The sequence below is a fragment of the Megascapheus bottae genome, chromosome 16 (genome assembly GCF_031878675.1).
Source record: "Megascapheus bottae isolate mThoBot1 chromosome 16, mThoBot2.hap1, whole genome shotgun sequence".
In the NCBI taxonomy this organism is placed as follows: Eukaryota; Metazoa; Chordata; class Mammalia; order Rodentia; family Geomyidae; genus Megascapheus; species Megascapheus bottae.
The window spans coordinates 31512734-31538196 of record NC_143524.1 but is presented as its reverse complement, the minus strand read 5'-3'; the positions used below and the strand labels follow the sequence as shown (position 1 = coordinate 31538196).

At 46.6% G+C, this 25463-nt stretch overlaps 1 protein-coding gene across 4 annotated transcripts in view; it reads right to left on the bottom strand.

Annotated features, from left to right (window-relative positions):
• Ptpn5 (protein tyrosine phosphatase non-receptor type 5) overlaps window positions 1–25463 on the bottom strand; it is a 55117-nt gene that overhangs the window by 4305 nt on the left and 25349 nt on the right. For 3 of the 4 annotated variants that reach the window (XM_090348013.1, XM_090348012.1, XM_090348014.1), the window contains 8 exons: window positions 9664–9857; window positions 9016–9123; window positions 8730–8813; window positions 8031–8272; window positions 6719–6908; window positions 4697–4781; window positions 668–747; window positions 361–498 (listed from right to left, as the gene is read on the bottom strand). In XM_090348013.1, coding sequence (XP_090204139.1) covers window positions 361–498; window positions 668–747; window positions 4697–4781; window positions 6719–6908; window positions 8031–8272; window positions 8730–8813; window positions 9016–9123; window positions 9664–9857 — 1121 coding nt within the window. The remainder of the gene's footprint in view (window positions 1–360; window positions 499–667; window positions 748–4696; window positions 4782–6718; window positions 6909–8030; window positions 8273–8729; window positions 8814–9015; window positions 9124–9663; window positions 9858–25463) is intronic. The other variant, XM_090348015.1, reaches the window with a different exon arrangement.

Sequence of the window (25463 nt, the reverse complement as noted above, 5' to 3'; positions counted from 1 at the left end):
GTGGGGTCAGATCTTAGTTTCATCACTTGCTAAATGACTTCTCTTTCTTGAGCCTCCGTGTTCCCATCTGGAAAATGGCCATCCAGTCAAGTGGGGGCTATTCTAGACATAGGCACCCATCCATCCATCTTAGCAATATGGGAGGCAGCACAGTTGTGCTTGTGATTACAGGCTCTGGAGGGAGAGACCAGTGCCAGGCTGTGTGTTTTGTAAACACCTGACTTGTTAGCATTACTGAGTCTTACAGTTCCTCATCTTGACAGTGAATACCACTAGTCACATAGGAGTAGCTTAAGGATAAGCAGGAAAACAAGATGCTCAGTGTGGGGTCCCAAGCAGCTGGTACCCAGGGGTCCTTACCTCGTTCATCTCCTCAATGTTGGTGATCATGACAATGATGGGTGTATGCTCCTGCCATACCATGCGCCAGAAGTCGGCGACTGTGCTCACGATGGGTCCCTGCGTGGCGATGTACACCTTTTCCTCTCCACCGTAGCCCTGCAGCCAACAAGTTCAGCCTGTCAGGGCCAGAGGAAGGGCTCCCTGGGGCCAAGAACCCATACTTTGCTCTTTCTAGGGGCTACCAAAAGCTAGATCAGGTTTGGGACAAGTCTAGAAGATGGCTTAGGTTTGTTTAATGGGAAGCCATTGGGATGGGGCCACATACCCGGATGTAGTTGGCATTGATGTAGCTACTCAGAGGGTCATCGGAGTCTGGTGAGGTCAGACACACTCTGCTGTGAGGATCTGGGATGGGGGAAGACAGGTGAAGCTGGGATCTGGGTCCTCTAGTGCAGGGCCCAACCTCTCTAAGCCCACTCTACAGCACCCAGTTTCTTCTGGGACCAAAGTAGTTCTTCCTTTCCCTACCCAGTAGCTCAACACTGACACATCCTTGATCCATGTAGTTAGGTGAGAAGCCAAGGAGAGAAAGGTAGAGAAAGAGGCTCTGGGTCCCACTTCAGCAGGATGGGTTCTTGCCATTTGTCTGGACCCTCAAACTGTCCTTCAGTTCATTTCATGTTCTGGAATGTAGAAAGCTAGTCAAGAAAGGAATGACCTATGGTATAGAGACATGACGGCTGGTAGCAGCCAGGGCTTGAATGCACACTGTGTCAGCTTATAAAAAAGAATATGGTCTTGGGCCGGGAGTTTGGCCTAGTGGTAGAATGCTTGCCTAGCATGCACAAAGATCCGGGTTCGATTCCTCAGTGCAATATACATAGAAAATGTTGGAAGTGGTACTGTGGCTCAACTGGCAAAGTGCTAGCTTTGAGGAAAGAGCCCAAGGGCAGTGCTCAGGTCCTGAGTTCAAGCCCCAGGACTGGCAAAAAAGATATGGTCTTTCTAAGCCTCAGTTTTTCTATCTATAAAGTAAGGATGAAGGTACCTCCCTGGTGGCTTAGCCTTCTAATACTAGTAGTCTAAGATCTTGAGGATCATGGTTTGAAAAGTGTGATAGACTATATTTCCAAAACAACCTGCAGAAAACTGGGCTGGAGGTATGGCTCAAGGGAGAGAGTGCTAGCCTAGCAAGCTCAAGGCCTTGAGTTTTAAGTAAAAAAGATGCTTCTTTTTAGGAAAATAAACAAAGAGACATGTGAAAGTGCTATATCAACTGTACAGTGCTTTATAAATATAGAGGTTGGTTAAAAGTTGAAGGTAGAAAGCTACAGAATAATACTGGGACAAAAAGTCTTCTACTCTGTATCTCTGATGCATCAAGACATATGCACAAAGGGTTTCCCCCACTGCAATCTTTTCACATGTCAAATCCCATAGTAACAGACTCTCATAACATCTTGTTCTTCCCTGAGTAAAATTTTTGCTTTGTTCCGGTGACAGTCTCTCTGTATTGACTAATCCATCAGCCTGAGAGACCCAGAGTTACTGGGACATTATATGAGGTGGGCAGGGAAGTTGAGTAGGGGTGGGGGTAGAGAAGGGACTAGAGATCTGGTTGCTTTGTCCTCAGCTCCACGACTTATCCCTCTGTGGGCCTCAGTTTCTCCACTGCAACAGGGAGGCCTAAAGCCTCTTTCATTGTGCCCTGATGGGGCTCATAAAGGCTGTGGCATAGGGTGGTGCCAATTAATAGTCCATACCCTGAGCTCACATCCTGATAGTGTCACTTACATGTGCCATTTACTTAACCTCCCTCGGCTTTATCTGTAAATTCCTTCCATAGTGACCTCATTTGTTTAAGAAAGGGTAAAGGAAATAGCATGAATAAGCAGGGCCCACAGACCAGCACATAGTGCAGAGTGGCATACACACATGCCATAGCAGGTGGTAACTCTTGTTGGCTAGTACAAGTTTTGCCAGATGTGAAGAGGTACAAAGAAGGATTTCAACCTGGTGGGGGCAATGGAGACATTGGGTATCAGTCTTCCCTTTTCCTGCCCCAGCCATGTGCCTGCATCTTAGCACATATGGAGAAAGCACGGAAGGAGAAGAGTGTGGCTAAGCTGGAGTGGGGCCGGGAAGGGACTTGTGACTGGGCCAGGTAGCCCTGCCTGGGCGATCTCGCTTCTCCTTGGCTGCCCAAGTTGGGTGGTAGAAGGACAGAAGTGGGCATTGTCCTTTCTGGCCAGATGCTAGGGTCTTTGCTATTAAAGAATCTCTGTGATAATGGTAATGCTGTGTTGCAGAGCCCTGGGTTGAGGGTCGGTTGCTGGCAAGGGTGCTGGAGCTGGCACTGACTCCAAGATCATCAGGAATGGAGTCTCTTACCCAGAGAAGGAACAGTGCTGGACAAGCAGACAAGTCATGCATGGCATATGGGAACTGGGGCAGGGTAAGGAGAGGAGGCCTTTGACTCGGCTAGGGTGGATGGACTTTCTAGAAGAGGTGGCACCTGGCTGGGGTTGGAGGAGTGAATACTGCTCTGGTGCAGGTACTCAGGGCAGGGCTGGGATTGGTGAGAGGAAGCTGCATCTTAGAAAGGGTGCTGATGACAGTGTTGAGGAGGAGGAATTCACAATTAGATTTTTGTTTTGCACCACTTTGGTAGCATCAGTGGAAGACAGGCAGGAGAAGAATGTAGAAGTTAGGAGAACAAGTCAGGAGACAATCGCAGTGATGGAAGAAAGAAGTGCTAAGGTCACAGAAAGGCCCTACCTGGCAAGATCCCCAGAGCTCCCTAGGTAAAAATGGCACCCCCCGCCCATGAGCTGGGCAGTATGGACGCTGCATCCCCTCTCTCCAATAATCTGGTAGTAAGGATAGAGAAAGGGAGCTGGAGTTGGCATTCATTCATTCAGTCTCATTCATTCACTCAAACAGGTGCAGAATGTCTCCCACATGCCAGGCACTGCGCTAGTGCTCAGGACACTGTGGTAAAGGAAACAGAAATTGTCCTTCTGCTTGCTGTTGTACAGACTGGATGACTTATGATGAAGACTATGGCTGTCTACAAACTTGTCTACCTCACTGGGAGCAATTTGTACCCAGAGTCTGTTTCTCATTCACGTTTGATTTCTGGGTCCCTGGAAGCAGAGACTCAGGAAACATGTACTGAATGTGTCAGATCGGAGAGGTGATCTTGGCTAAGCTTAACCTTCCCTGTGTCCCTTAGCCCAGTATCTGAGAATGCAGGGTCAAGTTCTGGCTGGATGTGGATCATTCTGTGCTGGCACTGGGGGCTCAGAGGTTCAGTGAGTGATGGGAAGTGGCTAGAACCTGTCAGCAACCTGGAGGGAACCACTGCTGAGTCCAGTGGACATTCAGAATAGCCAGCAAAACCCCAGGTCGTGGGCATACCCAAGCCACTCCATGCAGCTAGAGCTGCGAAGGGGAGGGCAAGATGAGGGAAGAGGTGAGCAACCCTGAAATTGCATCCTGGCCTTAAATGGTGCTTTGTTTAACCAGAACTACCTAGAGACTGTGTAGCTATAGCAACCACAAGTCGATATTTTAAAAGTTAAAAATAAGTCATGACATCTTACATGTTGTTGGAGATGCTGATGGTAAAACTGCTTTTTTTTTTTTTTTTAAATCCTTGTTACTCCACAAACTGCGTGGAGTAGGTTCTTGGGGGATTTACTTTCAACAAGTCACCCCCAAACTAACTCTGGGGCCTGGGGCACACAGCCCAGAACTGAAAGGAATGGGAACATGTGGTCACCTGGACTAACTGTCCCATATCCAAAGGAGGAAACCCCCCCTCAGACCTGTCAGGGGGCTGTTCATACAGCCTTGTCCTGACACACTGGGTGGCAGGAAAGCAGTTCCTTCTCTGTAGGGTGGCTCACCCCTGAGGATCCCGGTTCAAAACCAACCCCAGGCAGGAATGTCTGTGAGACTCTTATCTCCAATTAATCACAGAAAAAGCTGTGGTACTGTAGCTTGCGAACCTTGAGCAACGCGAAACTTAGGGACCGCGCCTAGGCCCAGTGTTTGAGCTCCATGCTGAAGGGAGAAAGGATGTAAAAGTCACTGTGCACTGTGGGGGAGCCTCTTTCTCCCTTGGGTTTCGGCAGAAGCCAGCACACTTGGCCAGGGAGGGCAAGGATATAGTCAATACTGTGTGAGGAGGTAGATTACTCTCTGTCTTTCTCTTCCCAGCTTCTCATTCCCCTTTCCCTTCTTTTCCCATGTTGAGTGTCCTGTACTCCTGTAGCTACAGCTCTGGACTTACAGTCTTACCAAGGGACAGTCCCCCTCCCCACCCCGAGCCTTGGGGCGGAATACTCACTCGGCAGGATGGTTTTGTACCGGTTCTTTCGCACTAGCCCAGGGATGTCATATTCTTTCGGATCCACGAAGTTCATAGGGATTTCCTGCCGGAGGAGGACATGGGGATGTAAGCAGCTTACTTACTCTCAGCTATGTCCAAATCTAGGGGCTTGAGTGCATGTATTCATTCAACCAACATTTGCTGTTGAATGAGCTAGAGTGCATGAGAATTTACACTAGTGCCTAACATATGTCTAAGTCATGATAAATGTTACCGTTACTCTTTGCTGTGAGCCAGACTGGTATACACTGAATGAATGAAGGGGAAAAAATAAGATAATAAAATGACCTTGCTAATCACTGTCTTCTTCCTTTCTCTGTATGCATCTGCCAATCCAGGTTACTCAACTAATCTGAACTTCTCTGGTAGGCCTGTCTGATGAACTGAGGTCATGCTGTGGTCTCTGGAATAATACTCACCTCGCCCTTGTCTGTAATCTCCTGTCTAAAGGAAAGGCCACTGCTTCTGAGAATCCTTTCCTGATCTCCCATACCTCTCTCTTCACCTCCCAACAACTCTGTGATAAAAGTGCTAAGTCTCATCCACGCTCCTGCCTCAAGGACTTTATGGACTTGGCTCCTTTTTCTCTCCCAGTGATGTCTGTCTTTCCCCTGTGGTTGACTTACCATTCTCAGTCCTGCCTCCAGTTCTGAGCTCATGGCATTCAGTGGTCTCTCTCCACCTCTATAATTATCCCCATTGTTTCAAGCCAACTCCCCAGCTCCATTTCCCTTCAGATGCCTGTGGAGTGACCCCCACCCCCTGGTAGCACTTGTCTTTGTACTCCCTTCCAATCTGCACAGTTTAGTAGCCAACTGCACAGCTTCATGTCAATTTTTGGGTACACACTAAGGACTTTGTAAAATTCAGATCATAATACCTTCTAAAGCTGTTGTAAAAATCAAAAGAAGGAAACAACAACAACAAAAAGTATAGAACTGCCCGTGGAGTGGGTGAGCAGGCTATGTTCCTTCCTCTCGGGCAACATGTAGGATATCTTCTGAACAGAAAAGGATGTGGAGGACGCCAGCTGTTTCTTCAAGGAGAGATGATGGTGGTGGGAGCTTGGAGCAGGAGTGAGGTCAGGGTGGTAGAGGAAGGTTCACCACAGACATTGGGTGGAGAATGTTGCAAGAAAGACACAGGAAGACAGAGGCACAGTGTGACTGGCAGTCTTTGCAAGGGTTGAGGATTGAGCAGAAGGTTGGGAGAAGGATGGGGCTAGGCCAACTCAGGTTGAGTGGGTCGATTTCTCCTGTAACATGCAAGTTCTGGAGAGCTTAGAGTCTGGTTTGAGGGGAATGGTGGGTGAGTTACCTGACTGGTGAATTTGATTAAGGAAAATGCTTAAGTGGATGCCCCAAAGTTCTCTCAGCCCCTTATGTTGAGAAAGAATTATGGGGGGGCGCTCTTATGGGGCAAGGCCAGCCTATGATGGTAGAGGGCTCAGTATGGAGGGTACACATGGCTGAGCCTCACTTAAAACCTACCTTGTTAGGACAATGCAAGTGACAGAGATCTATAGCTTAGTACTTAACTGGCTCAGCACTCAGGGAAGGGGAAGAAGGAGATTATTTCTTGGTCTTCTTAAAGTTCAACAAGAGGCAGCCAGAGATGATTGTGGGGGCTTCAGGAGGGTTGAGATCTAACCAGGACTCGAGGAGGGGAGGTAATGGAGAGGCATCAAGAGGATGATGATATTTGGTGATATCCAGCAGTAGAAGATGGAAAGATGGGATGGTGAGAAGAGCTGGCTTTCAGACCACAGTCCTAGAAATTCCACTGTATGCCAACCACCATTTAGGTGCCTCATATACATGATCAGTGTTCAATCCTTATAAGAACCCTATCATTTTCATCCCATTTTCCAATGAGGAAAAGGTTTAAAGGTAATGAGGCCTACGCCGGACAGGAGTCTGACAGCCTTGTAAGCTGTGAGCTCCATCTGCTCCTAGCAGGGTGATAGGTGAGGGGACTCACAAAGAATTCAGCTTGCAGCAGGAAGGGGTCCAGGGCCTTCTCATGCAGCTCCTCAGCTTGGAGAACACGGGAGGCGCTGAGCAGGTACTCGTGGGCCGACTCCTCACGTGGGGACACGAGGTGGCCAAACCCCTCCTCGTTGCAGCCTGGGGTGCACATGTCCAGGGTCAGGGAGACATTGGAGCCCCTCCTAGAAGGACCATGGAAGACAAATTGAGTCTGGCAGGAACCGGCTGCATCCGGGACCTCAGGTATGGAGAGAGGATGGAGGAGGATAAGTGGAGAATAAAGTGGGCTCTAGGAAGAGGAGTAGGGGAATGACAGGAGGACCCTATCATGAGGAGCGTGAACCCAATTTTTGAGGGGGGGGCTTACATTCTTGTTTCTTGCTTTCTACCATGGAGCTCTGAAGCCCTGGTTCTAGAAGTCTACCTAAAGAATCCCCCCAAAATGATCCTCTCCTGGAATCTCCTATGACTGCTAGAAGCCCACCGAGGGCACACTGACTGAGGGCAGGGGCAGGGCTTCAGCCAGAGAGGATGGCTTGCAAACCTCTGCAAAGGTTCAGCAGTCATGAGAGAAGGCTGCCACTGGGTCAAGGATGTCTCATCCAAGGATGAAGAGAACTTCGGCTGCCAGGGAAGGAGCATTTCCGGAAGAGCAAGAATAAATCCTACTAGGCTGTCTAAATCCAGAGAGCAGGAACAGCCCTCCCCCATGGAAAGGAGAACTGCCTGACCACAAGGGGCTCTCATCTACTTAGTGGGTGCAAAGGTTTTCTGAAGACAGGTTTTCTGACTCCTCATTCAGTGCCCTTTCTATGACATCATGTAGGAACCTTCAAACCTGGTGAGATCCATGAAAGCTCTGAGAAGAAGGTATTTATATGCCCCAAATATGTTCTGTGGAACACCATGAAAGACTACAACAGCAGTGTTCTGTGGCCAAGAGACTCTGGAAAATGCTACACGCGGTCTTCTTGCTCATTTAAAATGAACACAGACATGAAAAAGTCCTGCTAAGTCCTGCAGTAAGGAAATGGACCCAAGCTTCACGGAGCAAAGGAGAGCCTGGAAATGTGCAAATGCACACATTTATAATATGCCTGTGAAATAACAGCATTTTTTTTAAAGCATTCATCTTAAGAGTACTTTGATCTATAAGAATCACCTGAACAGCGCAAATATCTACATTGGCTAAGCCATGGGACTGGTTCGATTGCGGCAATCAGAACTCAGAGTCAGGCATCTAACTCTTGTGGATGGGAGTGGAGAGCTGAGAGCCCCGCCCACCCTTCTTCCACCCCTCCCACCTCTCCTGCAGACCCATGGATTTGACGGTCAATGAGGCAGGGTCGGCCTCAGGTTTGATGTCCATCACACAGTCGAACACGGGTGTCTCAGGCACAGGGTCCAGGTCCAGAAAGTCATCCTCCACCTTCTCCTCCATCCACTCTGAGTAGGTGAAGGAGGGCTGGCGGCTCACTGACTGGCGCCTGTCCTCCGGAGGCAGTGGGGTGTGTGGTTCTGGGGGATTCTTCAGGAGATGCCACACCTGGGAACATAGGGCACTGTGGGCCTGGGACTGAGGGGCTGTCTCCTGGGTTCCTGGGGAGTCTATGGGCTTGAGTCCTTTACCTTGTACCTGTCTAGAGTGACTCCACTTTCCTGGGAACTTCTGCAAGGTATTGCTGCTTGCCTAGGTGATAGGTTGCATTCACCCATCCTTCTTCCCTGTCCCTCCTTCCACAGCCCCTTGTGGAATTCTGGTCTTAAAAGTAGGATCTGGAGTTTCCTCCCTCCTCCAGTCTTGGCCTCTTTCCCTAGCCCACATCACCGTATACCAAGTTTTAGAAAGGAGACTCTCACTCTAAGCTGGACATTCTGGCGTAAGGAGACAGATACCTATCTTTATTCTACTCTGGTTCCAGGCTATTCAGCTTGTAGGTCAGCTGGTAGAGAGCAGAGCTCCAGAAAGAAGGAACAGGGAGTGGGGTTAGGAAGTGTCTTACCAGGGTAGTTCCGAGGACCAGGCTCAAAGACAGAGAGACCAGCAGCAGACTGGGGACCCCCCAAGTCCCAGTGTCCAGCCAGACCTGGAGAACATCAGACACACGAGTCAGGCAGAGGACCCATGTATTTCTGGAAGCTGCATCCTTGCTCAGGGCAGGGAACATGCAGACAGACTTCAGGGGCATGGAAGCATCCTGAACTCAAACCCCATGGAGAGGTTGGGAAGGGTGGGACTGGAGCCCCCCAGCTGATCCCCTTGGCCTGAGACTCCCCAAACGTACTCACCTCAGGTTCCAGCTGGTTCAGAAGTGTGAGCGAAGAGGAGATGAGGTCTGTGGCATTCTGCAGCCAGGTGTGGCCATGGCCGCTGAGCCAGAGCACCCCACAGGCAAGCTGGGGCAGTCAGGGGAGCAGGCTGAGTTCAGACCCCCCTCCTCCCCCAGGCTCCTTGCTCCCAGATTGCTCTGCAGAGCTCACCTTCAGTTCCCAACCTAGGCCCTAAGAAGGCTCCTGAACCTCCCAGATTCAGATTGGGCAGCCGAGGGAAATGCCCAGGAGCTATGCATCCAGAAGAGGCCTCAGGACTCTTTCTGGAGAAAAGCTGACTGAAGGCAGCCAGGACAAAGACTCTCCTGAGGAGACCCTGAGTGTACACAGTGTCTAAAGGCTGTCTCCCAGAAGTCCCAGGTTAGGAATCGTGCTCCCGGTGGGACCTCAGGTTAGGGAGAGCAGGGTGTGAGGGGCTGGGCTACTGAGCTGTAGCTCAGAATCCCAATCCATCCCTTATACTTGTCTTGAGGACTTAAGACTCACCCTTCACCCCCCCCCCCATCCTTCCATCTTCCCAGGTGGCCATCTTTGGGAGGAAGTAGAAGGCTGTGTCCCTCAACCCACCCTCTCTCCAGGCCCTCCTGAGGCCTGTGACATTCTTACCAGGAACTGAGAGGCAGCGAACAGGCACAAGCTGCTCCTTATGGTGAGGGAGTGGCTCCCGCCTGGAGGTGGTGGCTTCTGAGCAGGCTCTGAGGGTGGTGAGGGCAGTGGGGGTGGTGGCATCTCTTGCTGCTTGTCGGGGAGGTCTTCGGCCTTGTCCAGCCCCTCCATCACTACCGGCTGCTGGGGGAGACCTGTGGAAGGTGGGACACACAATCCATGACTCTAAGCCCTGCTCCTGCACAGGGCTCTGCCGATCCACAGTGGGCGCAAGGTTTCTTTTGGGGTTGCTGTGGCTTTCTCTCAATCCAGGATCAGCCAGCGTGGCTCCACTTCCAGCAGTCACCCTCGATTAGCAAAGCAATATTCACCTACCTTCGTCAGACTGAGCTAAGTGTGGGTGGACAAATTATTTCTCTTTTATTTCTCCAGTAACAGAGTTAAAATGGCAGGAGGTTTTTTTTCAGAGTTAATATCGTTGTATTTACGCAGCTTCATTCTTTTCTATTTCTTAAAGGAAACAAAAACAGCCACCTCAAACTCAATTAAAAAAAGCAAGAGAAAAAAAAAATAATGAAAAAGAAAAAAGGGTCTATCCAGGCTGTGACCCTGAAAACCCCACCCACGCCTGCCCTTGTAATTTTTTTGTCTTTCCTGATCTGTGCTCCAGTTGACTTTTGAGAGGATCAGTGCCATGTGCCTCCCCCACCTCTAGACCCCTCCACACACCGAGAGAGGGGTGGGGAGCAGTCAAGGTGATGAAGAAGAAAGGTCTGGTGTAGAAGATCTGGTACCAGATTCTGGGATCCAGTGTAGGCCTGTCTTTAGTTGATGTGATTTTGGGAGAGTTTCCCCCCTTCTCTCTCTCTCTCTCTCTCTCTCTCTCTCTCTCTCTCTCTCTCTCTCTCTCTCTCTCCCTCCCTCCCTCCCTCCCTCCGTCCCTCCCTCCCCCCCCCTCTCTCTCCACCCCACTCTCTCTCCTTCGACCTCAGATTCCTCACCTGAAAAATGGGAGTTTGGTGCACTCCTGGTTTTTTCTTACTGTGCCTCACAGTATTTTTTTTTTCCTTCTGGAGCATAAGGGATTGCCACCAAGTGCTCCAAGTCTCTCTGCTTCTGCAGCAAGTGCAGAAGCTCTGCCCTTCCACTGTAACTATTCAACAAGAGTTCCATTACTAACACGTTGGGAAACAATTGGCTTAGACCTGTGTCCTTGGCTATGGTGAAGGATTCCAAAGGTAGCCACTTTGGTGAGTCTTAGATGTTGATGCACCTCACCCAGACTCAGGTCTAAGTTCATCACCAAGAAGAGAGGCACCAGCCAAACTGATGCATTAGCTGGATGCTGGTGGCTCACGCCTGTAATCCTAGCTACTCAGGAAGCTGAGGTCTGAGGATCACTGTTCAAAGCCAGCCTGGGCAGGAAAATCCATGAGACTCTTTACTTTCAATTCATTACCAAAAAGCTAGAGGTGTTGTGGCTCAAGTGACAGAGCACTAGCCTTTGGCAAACAAGCTCTGGAACAATGCCAAGGACCTGAGTTTAAGCCCAAGGACTGGTGTGTGCACACACTCAAATCAATGTATACAGACTGACAGGTATACAGGTCTGCCCACACGTCACTGTGCTTATGGGATAATGGACTTCTTTTCTGGATAGGTAGTGACAGAACCATATGAGGTTAACATATCTGTGTGTGCATATACTTGTTTATTCACTGGACAAACATCGGAGGAAAAGCTAGGTAGGTTTCCTTAGCTAGGAACAGAAGATTCACTCCAACATAGGGAGGGGAAATGGTACAACAAAACACATGCATCCTTGGAGGCCAAGACCAGATAGATACATGTTCCCCCAGCCTCCATCTAATCAGGAGCCATATCCCTATTCCTGAGTGGAGATGAAGAACTCAATCATAGGGACACTTGCAGGCTTGTGCTCCCATGCAGAGCAGCCAATCATGAGAGCCCCTCTGTTGCACATGTCCACTCCTCAACCAATCAGACCACAAATATATCCTAGGAGGAGGATGCACCAGACTCTGAATAGCTGGACCTCCCTGGTTCTGGAACTCTTCCCTATATAAGGAGTTAGTTTCACCATTTCTTTTGCTTTTAAATCAACTTTCCCTGTCTGCTCTAAATACTTTTTTTTTGGCCTTTAATTCCTTAATCTGTAGAGAAAACTCTAGATGGTGGCACATTTACTGAGCCTATTACATGGCCTAGATCAACTGTGGCACTAAGAGCCTGGTCCTACAGACATCTGTATTAGAATTATTGGCCTCTCTCTCTCTCAGCTGCTGATCCTGGCTGGCTCCCGCATGCTGTGTTCCAACCATACCTGTACAGCTCATCAGGTGAGCCTGTCCAATGTATTTTTCACATGTTATCCTCTCTAGCTGGAACATCCACCTAACAACCCGATCTCCTCCCCTGCCTCCCCCGTATTGTACCAGGGTTGCTCCTGTTCGCCTTGTAGGTCTCAATCAAAGCTTACCTGAAGGAGGTGCTACTCCTTCATATCATTAGCAGCAATAATATGCCTTGACACGTTCAGGCTCTCCTCTGAGTGTTCCTCTTCACAGTACCCCTATGAAGTTTGTTCTATTATCAACCCCATGTAGTGCGGATGAGGAAAATGGGGTACAGAGTGGTTAGGAGATCTTCCCAAGGCCAACTCTTTGGTAACCGCAGAGGTGGGTTCAATTTGAGGTGGGTCAGACAGGCCCCAGGTTACATTATGTTCACTGTGGTTTGTTAAATGACTTGTGAAATGTCCTCTCCTTTACTTGCCTGGAAGTCAAGGAAGGAGCGGTATTGGTTTTAATCACTGTCATTTTCTAGAGTATGTGGTACAAATCTTAGCAATGAAGTCCGCAATAATTATTTGCTAAATGAGTACATGATGGACAAGTGATGTTCTTTTACCCTGTTCTTTCCTATTAAAGGGGAGTAAAATACATACTTTACAATGCTGCTATGAAGATTTTAATTTTTTTTTCCATGCTAGGGATCTAACCCAGGCAGACAAACACTACTACCACTGAGTTCCTTCCCCAGCCTGAAGACTGTAGACGCTACAGATAAAACACTCAGTATTAAGGACCTCCAGGATATTGAAACAAAAGCCATATAATGAATGATTGTTGTCCTTAATGTACTATGTTGTCTCTCATCTCCTTTGATGTCCCTTGGTTATCTCATATTGGTATAGTATCTCACTTTGTTATCTGATATATTGAATTTATTTGTATTTGGATATTTGAAATTTGATAGTGAAGGGAGGAAAACCAAGACGGGTGGGGGGTTTGGGGGGAGGAGGGAAATGGGTACCAAGACATGTGAAAGGGTATCAATGTATGTGAATTAATGCACCTTCTATCTGGCAAATATCATGTAACCCTTTTACTAATTACAATAAAAAATGCAAAAAAAAAACCCACTCAGTATTGGCTGGGAATGTGGCTTAGTGGTAGAGTGCTTGTCTAGCATGCATGAAGCCCTGGGTTTGATTCCTCAGTATTACATAAACAGAAAAAGCCAGAAGTGATGGTGTAGCTCAAGTGGTAGAGTGTGCAACAGTGCCTAGGTCCTGAGTTCAAGCCCCAGGATTGGCCAAAACAATAACAACAACAACAACAACAACAACAACAACACACACACACACACACACACACACACACACAATCAACACTGTGCCTGACATTTAGTATATATCCAATAAGTGGAAGATTATGATAGTAATGGCAAATTATAAGTCCTGCCTTCTAATGACTCCTGGTCTTACAAGAAAAACAGACCAATAAATATATGTTTATAGGACAATACATTAAGTGATTCATCTAAGCACTAGTGGAATCTAAGAGGGCTATAGGCAGTCAGCTCAGATCCTGGCACAAGGTGAGAAAGGAAAAGCTACCTTAGAAGATGGATTATGAGGGAAGCTAAGAGTTTCTACTACTGATGAATAATGGTTAGATTTATTGAGGGTATTTGACAGATGATGATAAGTGTGGAAGGATACAGGCCTGGGGTGACCTGGCTTCTATGCCTAAGCTTTCTGTGGTCCTTGGGCTATCCTTTTTCTTTATTGGCTCATTTCCTTACCTATAAAAAGAGGGCCTTGCACAAGAACTTAGCTCTTAGATGTTTGTGTTACCTTTGGATGGGGGGGTTAGGTGGGGCTTGGGGGAGGGGCAGGGGAGGAATATCAAGTTCACACAATTTTGGACTTCAATGCTTTCCAAAAAAATTCATGGGTATTCTATATCCTCTAGGATGGTATATCAATGCCCATTTTGATTAAAATGTTTCTTTTCAGCCCCCCACTCCCAAAGCTCTGTATCAGGTTTATGCTCCAAAAAGATGTGGAACATTTATCTTGTGGCTTTGCCCTCAGTGATACATGTACCCCAGTATGAGAATCATGTAGGTTGCCAGCAATTTATCATGCAGCCATTATAAGTCACTTAATATTTAATACTGTGAAAGAAATTTTGGAATATGGAATATGTAAGACAGACAAGGTAATAATATAGAGTGCTCTCACTGGCCTTAAAAACTAAAGAAGTATAGGCAGCTGGAGGCATGGCTCAGGTGGGAGAGGATCAGCCAATGAACTAAAGTGTCAGATCGATAGTTTAAATCCTGGTCTTGCACAAAAAACTCAAGGGAGTATAACTTTGCTCACAAATGATGGAAAGTACCTGATGTAAGACAAGAGGTTCACATGCACTTGTAGAGCTGGGGTGGGGAGCCTTTCTTCTGCCACACATCACATATTCGGTGTGATGTTATCTGGTATTGATATTTATGTTGCTTTGTAGAAAGCTCTTAGACTTATGAGATTTGGAGTCCCTGGTGCAGTTGCCTGGGCAGATGGGTTCGTGAGCCTGGTATGGTCTGCTGGCCAGACATTTTTTTTTTCCACCCCTGCTGTAGAGCTGGACATACAATCCTATACGGTAAATGGAAGGATCATAAGTTAGGCATTACCAACTGTCTTTTTGAGTGAGGGTGAGAACAGAGGTGATTTTATTTACATATTCTGAATTTCCTGCAACAAATATGTAGACGTATTTGTGGTAAGAATTATCTTCTGTAAGATCAGTGTTCTGAGTTCAGGTATGAGGAAGTATTCTCAGGTGGTAGGTCTGGACTCTACCTGTCCCATCCATCCAAATGCATGGGGTGTGGCAAAGCTTGTCAGGTGCTGCAAAATTCTGTGGGACCCCCACCCAGCAGAGCAGCCGCTCTGAAAGAAGCCCCTCTGAGAATGTGGGATCATAACTTTTGTGTATGAGAGAGAAAGGTAAATTGCCTTACACATGATAGGGTGGGAGGAAAACTGTAGGCTAATGGGCCCAATATGCAGATCTCAGAGACAAAGGGAAAAATAAAGATTTTTCTTAAAAGAATGACTTGTCACTTGCCCGCCCCTGAGTGGGGCTTGATGAACCCAACAGATTAGGCATTTACTTGGGAACAGGTGGCTAGATGTATGTCATCAAAGTAGTGTTTGTCTACTTTTCTTCTGAGTAGGAAGAGGATATATCTTTACTCAGGAAGACACACTTTCCAATACGCCCTATATTCTATATATAATTGTAGGAGATTCCATGTCTCTCAGTTAAAAAAAAAACACAACAAAACATCTATTCTTAGGATAGACCATGGTCGCCTATCATAGAAAATGGTGGAAGTTGCAAAGGTAGAGAACTGGGCTAAAAACCCATCTCTGACTTCAGTTTCTGCTCATTTATACACAAATTTATACATTTATTGAACACCAATATGCGAAGCACTTGGGAACATAAGGATTCTGCTTATGCATTCCATTTGAAAAGTATTTTCCCTCCTTCCTTCCCTCCCTCCCTCCTTCTCTCCCTCCCTCCCTCCTTCCCTTCTTTCTTTCTTCCTTCCTTCCTTTTTTTTTTTGTCAGTTCTGGGGCTTGAACTCAGGGCCTGGGCACTATCTTTGAGCATTTTTGCTCAGCCCCTTGAGCCACAGTAGCACTTCCAGCCTTTTCTGTGTATGTGGTACCAAGGAATTGAACCCCAGGCTTCATGCATGCTAGGCAAGCACTGTACCGCTAGGCCATACTCCCAGCCTAGGAAGTATATTCTGTGTACCTAATTTGCCAAGCACCAAGTCAGGCTCTGGGAATTCAGCAGTGGATTTCACAATTTGTCTACATGGGTTATTGGGGTCCTGGGTCCATTTGTCTTCTTGGTCTTTGTCCTTCTAGAGATGATGTCAGCTCTTCTCTCCCTGTCCTCTTTTCTACGTAGCTTGTGCAAATGATAATGCCACCTCACTAGGCTGGCCATGACATTCCCAAAGTGCTTCTTACTTGCAAACAGTTGCATTTGCTTCTCTAGGCAGCTCTATGAGGTAGACATTATCATCATCAACCCCATTTTGTCAGTGAGAGGCGGGTGCTTGTGTCAAGGGCTGGTTTTTCAATAGTTCACAGTGAGGTAGTTGCTTTGCCAAGCATGAAGCCCTGACTCAGAGGCTGCTTGCTGACAAGTGATTTAATGTTGGCCTTCTCATGGGCTTGTATTTCGTGTAGGGAGATTTTCCAGGCCTGGAAATCAAGGCTTAGAGAGATGAAGAGGTTTAACCAAGTAAGTGAGGACTTGAGATACAAATCCAGGGCTTCCTGATACCAAGTAATGGCTCCATTTTGTCATACAGCTTCTCAGGAAAAGGACACTATAGCAAAGGTGGGGAGGATTGGAAGAACTTAGGAGGGAGGAGGCCCTAGATCTACAGGAATCTTGAACCCTAACAAGTTGCTTTGGGGGGGGATAATACAGTCCTTATGTCTGAAGTTTACTTGATGAATCCTCAGAGGTTCATTGGTATGGACAGAAAGAAAGAAGGAAGGAAGAGAGGGAGGGAAGGAAGGAGGGAAGAAGGAAATAAGTCACATCTCTCGGTGATGAACGAACTCAGTGTCCTAGGCCAAAGCTCTAGGGATTACGGATAAAAGAAGCAGGCCAAGGATCTTCAGGCATCAGCTAGAGCATGTCTGTTACCCAGTTCCCAAATCTTACCTCTAAACTCTGCACTTACTCTGGCCCAGGGCTGTGCCTCCTGAGCTTGAGAACCATGGCTGTCTGTCAGTGACTCATCCTTGAGCTCCCAGCAGCAGAAGCCCACCAGAACTGGACAGGAAGGCATGTTCTTATTGACATGGGGATGGAGGTCCTGTCCCATTTAGCTTTTCTTCCTTCTCAAGTTGGCTGGGAGTGACTTCCTAGCCAAACGTACACAGTCACAGGGGATCCTGCTCAACAGAACATCATATTCAGTCATGCCTGGCCTTCCAGGATCACCAACTTGTAGAGAATGACTGATTAAACCCTGAGGGATATCTGGGCCAGTTTGCAAATTTCTCAGGTGGAGAAGCTGAGGGCCAGAAGAGGATCCATGGCTTGTCCAAGAGCTAAAGCCAGCCAGTGGCAGAATTTGGAGTTTGGCTATCAGAGCAAGCACACTCAGTTAAGACACTTGACCATTTACCATGTGCTACAGGTGCTTTACATGCATTCACATGCTTAATCCTCCCAACAATCCAGGAAATGCAGGTGCGCTCTTACCCTCATTTTACAGATAAGGACATGGAGGCACAGGGAAATTAAGTCACTTGGCCGAGGTACATGAATAATAGGTAGAGAGAGTAGCACTAGATCCCAGGCAGTCTGCCTCTGGAAGCCCATGCTTTCAGTCAAAACAGATGAGACTACCTCTCTGAGTCAGGTCCAGGCCTCCCACCTCCTGTACTAGCTCATCTTTGAGAGGTTTCCATCCCTCCTCTCATGCTATGTCCCATGACTGTGTCCAAAATGCCGCCCTCAGGCCTTGTCTCCTTGTAGGATTACTGGCCCTCTCTCCTTGTGAGAAAGGCAGGCACAGTGGGAGGGATAAGGATAATTTCAGGCAATTGCTAACCATTTTTACCTGTGGAAAGTTAACGAGATGGATTGCCCTCCGTTATTGCTCCTACTTTGTCCACTCTGAGCCTCATGTGAGCCTCATGCTTAGAGCCATGCGGTGATGGATATTTCTATCTACCTTGTACATGTAGTGTCACAGAGATACAGAGTGGTTAAGTAATATGCTCAGGGTCACAAAGCCAGGAAATGGCAGCCTTGGAATTTGAACCCAGGCAGTGGGATCTGTCTTTTGTTCCATAGTAAGGCCTGGAAGTCCGCACCTACCAAGCTTGTGTGGAAGTTTTTCTTGGATAGTTCTTAAATGTTAGAGGAACTGAGAAGGGCCAGCAAGACAAAGGGTCTTAGAACAAAATTCCAATTAGCTTTGGAGCTATTATATGGCAAGCTACTATCAATTAACAGCACAGCTTTAGGCTCCAAAAGAGAGATCCTGACCTTGTGGGAGTGGCTGTGGTCTCTGCCCTCGTTGGGAGAGGCTGGAGTGATGATGCCCTATTTTGGGGTGTGTGTGTGTGCGCGCGTGCACGCGCACGCACAGTAGGCAAACTAGGTGGATGGCATGTGATAAGGAGAAGGAGGAGTCCTCATCTGTATTTTCACTAGGCAAATGTTTGAACACCTGCCCTTTCCCTGGCCTTTTACTAGGCTTGTTTCCTGCCTCAAGATGTTCTGTATCTCCACTCCAGCACTGACTGGCAGTGCCTTAGCTGGGCTCAGTGGCTCATACCTGTAATCCTAGCTACTTAAGAGACTGACATCTGAGGATCGAATTCAAAGCCAGCCCGGGCACTAGACTCTGTGGGACTTTTATCTTCAACTAACCACTAGACCACTGGAAGTGGAGTTGAGGCTCAAGGGGTAGGGTTGTAGCCTTGAGCTGAAGAGCTCAGGGACAGTGCCCAGGCCCCAGAGTTCAAGTCCTACAACCAAAAAAAAAAAAAAAAAAAGAGTGGGCAATGCCCTGGTTGAAATCTATATCCTGTCTGCCTGTTTGACTGTCTTCCTGTCTGTCTGTCTGTCTGTCTGTCTATCTGGTTCCACCTAGCAAAGGCAAACAGACAGTACTGGTTTTCCACACATTCTCTACTCCATTAGTCCTGCTAATCAATGGGAAAAAAACCTAGAGAACAGACCAAGAGAACCACAGAAAGGGAGATGAAACCACAAAGGCCTGAGAAGAAAGAGCGGTGAAAGCGTGAATCGTTTCAGATGGTAAGCTGACATTTTTAGATATCTCTGCATTGCCCAAGCAGGCAAGAGAAGGTGGAAAAGAAAAACAGATTTTGAGCCTGAATGGGTTCTAGAGTACATGGATGCTCACTGCCTCTCAGTCACATAGGTTGGGCAAGTTGCCTAGCCTCTTTGTAACTTCATTCCTGTGGTAATCTTAAAATGCATACATGCAGGGTCTATGTCCCAGTTCCTAGAGGGATACACACAAGAGGGGGATGTAGGCAGGCAGATGCTTTGAAGAAGAGAATGTGGTAGAAGTGATAACACTACAGGACTGAGAAGCTAGGCTACAAATGTTCATAAAGCATTCTCATTCCCCCCCCCCTCAGAAATTTGTTTGCCTTTAGGCTGCATGGTGAGAACGGAGACTGCAGTGACTTCAAGTATTGCCTCGTTCAGCCTTTGTGACTACTGTCTGACTTAGGCAACAGGACCATTCTTTTAAAGACAGGAAAACAGGAGTGTAACAGGAAGTGATTTGTCCAAGGTCATTAAATCTCATGGCTAGGAGAGCCAGGACAAAAGACCCAGGTGGTCTTGGCTCTAGAGAGTCTTTCCTCTTAGATTCTGAGCTGTCCACACCAGATTGGGCCCCGGTTGCTTCCAAGGATAGATGGGCAAGAACTTAACAGAGTGAAGGGGAGGCTAGGCCTCTTCCCCTGGAATAGACCTCCACAAGCTGGGTAGGTTTTCCTGAGAGGGGAAGCAAAGAAGAGCAGCACTGGGACCCCAGCAGGGTGCCTGCTGTTTAAATCTGCACTGGGAGTGGGACTGACTAATATCTGTAGGCATCAGAGAGGATGTGCTATGGAAGAGAGAATGGAACTGCGCCCAGAAGTTCAAGGTAGAGTAGTTCTAGTCCTAAAACTACCCCAGGGCTCTTCTTATCCGTGTACAGATGGCTTTCTTTCCAAGCAGGGAGATTCTTGGAGTGGCTTGCAGTCCAAAGATTTGGAATTTTATACACAGAGATCATAAGCTACTTGTGTGACCTGGGTTAAGTGACAATCTCTCTGAACTTCAGTTTGTCCTCTGGAAAACAGAGATACTAAAACTTATCTCACAAGACTTTGAGGATGAAGTAAAACATACAAAATGCGCAGTCTGGTGCCTTGACATATGGGGAATGTTCCAATGGCTGCTGGAGAGGAGATGAGGTGGGTGGGGAGGAAAGGGAGCACGAGGCAGGCAGCAGTAAGGATTTCCTTTTCTTCTTCAGGTGAGCCCCTAGGAAGATGATGGGTGTCCTACCTTACTGTGGGAAGGGGCTTTGAGGCTTCTGGTTGGAATCTGGGGTCTGTCAATAGAGTGGGCATGGACTTGGGGGAGGGGTAGCGGAAGCAGAGCTGCTTTGTCTCTGCCAATTTATTAAATCCAGAATGCTCAGAATGCTGACAAGCTTTCAAAACAAAACATAACTCAAGCACTCTTTGGAGGGAATACAATAAAATGGTTCTCTCTGAAACTGCAAACAGCTTCTTGCTACAAAGGCTCAGTTCTTTGTGCCTCTCTGGAGTGGAGGCCCAGAAGTACATGTGTAAAAAGGGTCAATGAAACTCTGAGGGTACACCTCTACTTTTCAGCTACCTACGCTGAGAACTAGAAGAACTGGCAGCAGAGGCCCTAAGGAGATGGGGTACCAGGTGTCCCTGGTGCCTGAGACTTGAGCACAAATGAAGAGGAGAGGATGAGGCAAACGTGAGACAGAGCATCTTGCTCTCCCTTTCCATTTCATAGATGAGGAACCTGAGGTCCAAGGAGTAAGAGGAAGAACCAGGATTGGTTTGTCTTTAACCCTGTGATTCAACTCTCTGTTATTATTAAGTCAGCACTGTAAGAAGTTTAACAGCAGCTGTCTGGAGGGTACTCCGAAAGTCTGAGACCTGAGCCCCATGGCAGTGGGTACCAGGCCCTAGCACAGGGATTTTTAGTGGGTCCTCTTAGATGCCTTCAGAGACCTAGAAAAGTCCAGGTGACAGAGAAACAGCAGCACTGATAAATTCAAGTTTCCAGGAACTGCCACCATTAGGGGGCCCATGGCAACTCAGCAGACTCACAACACATTAAATGTCCTATGTGCTCTGTCAATCAGTCTATGTGACTCTGGTCATTTCAGTGCCTTCCAGACCCTCTGTGAACCCAAAGAAAGGGTCTTTAGAAACATTTACAGGTCTGAAGATCCACTGTTTTTTTTTTTTTTAATTTGCTTCTCTTGCTCAATTTAATTCAATAACTTTCCTTTTATCTTAGGAGAAAGACCAAAATCCATGCCAGAGCCAAAAGAAAGAAGCAGCATGCTCTGACCTCTACTTATCTCCCCAAGCTCCACCAGCAACACTTTTCTCCAGGTTCTCTCTGCTGGAAGTAGTCTGAAACCATGGGTTCTATTCCAGGGTGGTAAAGTCAGAGACCTTTTCACACAGTTCCTAAGGGGTAGAAAGGCACTGTTGCTTTCTGTGTTATGGATGGCAGGGGTATGAAAGGAGGTATTACTCGAGGAGCTGGTAGGCCAATCATCTAGTCACATATCAGGGAATACTTAAAGCTTTTAGTAGCAAAAAACAAAGTATACATGGAAGCATGGAAGAAGCACAGTACTGAGTGACAAGATGAAACTCATTGTTCCAATTTAATACATGTACAAATAAAGTATTTTGACCAAATTCACTCTCTTTCACCTCTCTCTCCCAATTAGTACATCTCTCCCTGTTGCCCTTCCCCCATCCCAACAGAACCTGTTGAATTTGTTTGTTGGTGGTGGCTGAACTCAGAGCCTGGGTGCTGAACTTGAGCTTTTCTGTTCAAGGCTAGTACTCTACCACTTAGAGCCACAACTCCACTTCTAGTTGTTAGGTGGTTAATTAGATAAGAATCTCATGGCATTTCCTCCCTGGGGTGGTTTCAAACCACAATCCTCTGATCTCAGCCTCCAGAGGAGCTAGTATTACAGGTGTGAGCCATAAGTGCCTGTCTGAATTTTTTTTTTTAAAGAAGAACAGATGAATGAAAGTAATAGAGGGAATTATATCAGAGTACCTTGAATGCCTGTATGAAATATCACAGTGAACATTCTTTCTCCATATAAATATCATTTGGCAATAGTAATGCTAACCAATGTACACTTTGATTTCCAAGATGTATTCAAATCAAACACATCTCCAAAGGAAAAGGTCCAACAAAATATGGATGTTCCTTGCTTTATGATATAGTTACTACTCAATAAATCCATTTTAAATGGAAAATATCCTACGCAGAAATATTTTTTAAAATATACCTAACCTATGAAACATCAAGCTTGGTAACACAGTACAGTGCTACGTTTGGAGTTGTGGTTCAAGTGGTAGAACACCAGATGTAAGCAAGCAAGCCAAGTAGATGTGAGGCCCTGAATTTAGCCGTACTTTAAAAAACAAAAAACAAAAAAAAACCAACAACTTTGAATTCAAGCCCCAGTACCAAAACAAACAAAACCCCCACTTCTCCTTTCCTCATGAAAACCAAAGACCAAATTAAACCCAAACAACACCAACAAAAACCCCAGTGTCGCACTATAGAGTAAACTGATGAGTCTCTTGGTCTCCTGGCTGACTGGGAACTGTGTTGCCTGGCATCATGTTAAGAGTTCTATATTGCATGCTGCCAGCATGAAAAAAAAAGATCAAAATTCAAAAAGTGAAGTTGGGTTTCAACGGAAGGCATATTGTTTTCACATCATCTTAAAGTTAAAAAACAAAAACAAACTGTACGTCCAGCCATTGTAAGTCAAGAACCATCTGTACAATATACACAATTAAAAATGTAGGATTCAAAATACTGACATCCATTCTGCAAGGGCAGAAACAAAAATACACATGAGCACACTATCTGGGGGTGGGATGGGGAGGCAGGCAGCAGTAGGGGATACAAGGGAATAAGTGAAGGAAACCAGAGAGGAGTCTCTTGTGGACCATCACATCTGGATATGTGCATCCATGGTCTGAAAAGTCTCAATTCCTTTTCCTCTCCCAAGGAAGCCCTACATAAAACCACTCCATGGGAAGCTGTGCCAATGTCCCCAGGGAAAGAATGAACAGAAGTTGAGGGCCCTTTGTTCTGTCTGCTTCCTGGAATACGAGAACCAGCAAGAGACCCTGCTGCTTGAAAATCAACATATCCCAAGTGGGAGATTCATAGACTTGGCTGACATGTATTATCAAGGAAGTCCTGAATCTACTGTCTCCCTTAGCTGGTTCACCAATGACTCTCAAGCCATTTTGTTGGCTTTCAGCAGGCAGAGGGGATCCCCTGCCTTGATGACTGTCTCCACAGTGGCTTCATTTATGATTAGCCAGCCTTATTAAGATCCCCCAGGTCGGGTCAGTTCTAGGATTTGGGACTGTCACCATTGAGAAGGAGGTAACTTATTTAGGGGGCCCTCCCCTTCATCCCCTCTAGCTACCACCTTTGGTTGCCTAGAAATTCATTAGTATTTTGAAGCAGTCAATATTTAAAAAATATTTTGGGAGAATATGGAAAAATTCCCTTCCTCTCCTACCCCCCAAAATAAGGGAAAAACTTCTCTATAGCTACCATACTAAGAAAGGCACTTGTTTCTCTTAGATGTATTTTCTCGTATTTTTCTTTCTGTGGGTGAATTTTTTTCTCTACAGGTCATTCTGTTTAAAGTTATTATCTTAGGAACATGTCTCTTTGAATTATAAAAATTCATTTTGTTTGTGCTGGTCCCAGGGCCTGAACTCAGGGCCTGGGTGCTGTCTCTAAACATTTTTACTCAAGGTTAATACTCTACCACTTGAACTACAGCTCTGCTTCCAGTTTTCTGGTGGAAATAATGGCCTCAAGGACTTTCCTGCCTAGGCTGACTTAGAGCTAAGATGCTCAGATCTCAGCCTGCTGAGTAGCTAGGATTACAGGTATGAGCCACTGGTGCTTGGCTAGGATTTTTTTTTCCAGTCCTGGGGCTTAAACTCAGGGCTTGGGCACTGTCCTTAGGCTTTCTCAAGGATAGAGCTCTGACACTTGAGCCACAGCCCCACTTCTGTTTTTTTCTGTGTATGTAGTACCGAGGAATTGAACCCAGGGCTTCGTGCACGATAGACAAGCATTCTATTAGGCCATGCTCCTGATCTAGCTCACGGAACTTTCAACAGCTGCCATATTGAGACTGCTTTTCTCATTTTCAAGTGCAAGTATCTGATGGGAGCGTTCTTCAAGCTAAGCTGTGAGAATGATGCCAAGGTGGGAGGGTCTCTTGAAGATCGAGATTTAGTACTCAGCCCTGTCATTATACAAGGAAAATGACATTTTTCTTAGCCTTACACTTTTTGTATGTGTCCCAGTACAGGAGCTTTAACTAAGGACCTATGCATAGTCCCTGAGCTTTTTTCATTCAAGGCTAACACTCTATCACTCAAGCCACAGCTCCATATCCAGCTTTTTGGTGATTAACTGGAGATTAGAGTCTCAGGGATTTTTTTTTCTGCCAGTCCTGGGCTTGAGCTCAGGGCCTGAGCACTGTCCTTGGACTTTCTCAAGGCTAGAACTCTACCACTTGAGCCTCAGCACCATTTCCAGCTTTCTTCTATATATGTGGTACCAAGGAATCGAACCCGGTCTTCGTGCATGCTAGGCAAGTACTCTACCACTAGGCCAAACTCCCGGCCCTCAGGAATTTTTTTTCCTGCCCATGCTAGCTTCAAACCACTATCTGCAGATCTCAGCTTTCTAAGTAGCTAGGATTACTGGTGTGAGCCACAGGTACTTGGCTAACCAAATACTTTTGAGGGCCCCTGCTTAAATCATTCATGAGGCATCTTCCTCAAAGATGAGAGAGTCCATGGAGCTAAGACAGTAGCCCCTGGGTTCTGGGTATCCAAATCTCCAGATTTTTCTGCTCACAGTGTTCTGAGCCTAATCCCTGGGCCTGGAGCTCCCCATTTCTGGCTGTTTTATAAGAATATGCCGTGCTGTATGTGTTCCTGGTTTGCTAAGATGACTGCTTACAGAGCTGTGGGATACCCATCTGCATAAATTCTTAGATGAATCCTTGTGCTTGACTGAACTAGGGTGAGGGGGTGAAGACTGGATGGAGACTGACTTTCTCTAGACCTTCTATTTGAGCAGAACTCTGAGTAGCCATGATTCAAAGTTGAACACATGAATAATTGTCAGGGTAGAAGACCAGAGCATATTTAGGTTCAATTGATTAGTCTGATTTCCAGTGAAGCTTTTTAGATGTATATAGAACCTGTAAATATTGGGAATGGGCCTGTGTATAGCTGTGCTCTTTGCAATGGCAGGGAGAAGAGAGAAAGGCAAAACAGCCAAAGATTTAAGCTATGTAGGAAGAGCAGCTTAACTAAAGGATTGATAGTGGGATATAGTGTAGAAGTTAAAGGAAAGAAAAATCAGGGAGGAAGAAATGAGTATAGGAGAAAAGCATGAAAAGTTATAACGATGATGAGCTGGGGGATTAAGGATGGTTGTAAATTACTTGGACTCTGTCTATGATGAAATGATATTGATTTTCTTCCTTCTGAATATGTGTTCACTCTGTAAATCCAAGGCCCTGGGTTCAATCTGTAACAGACACACATGGA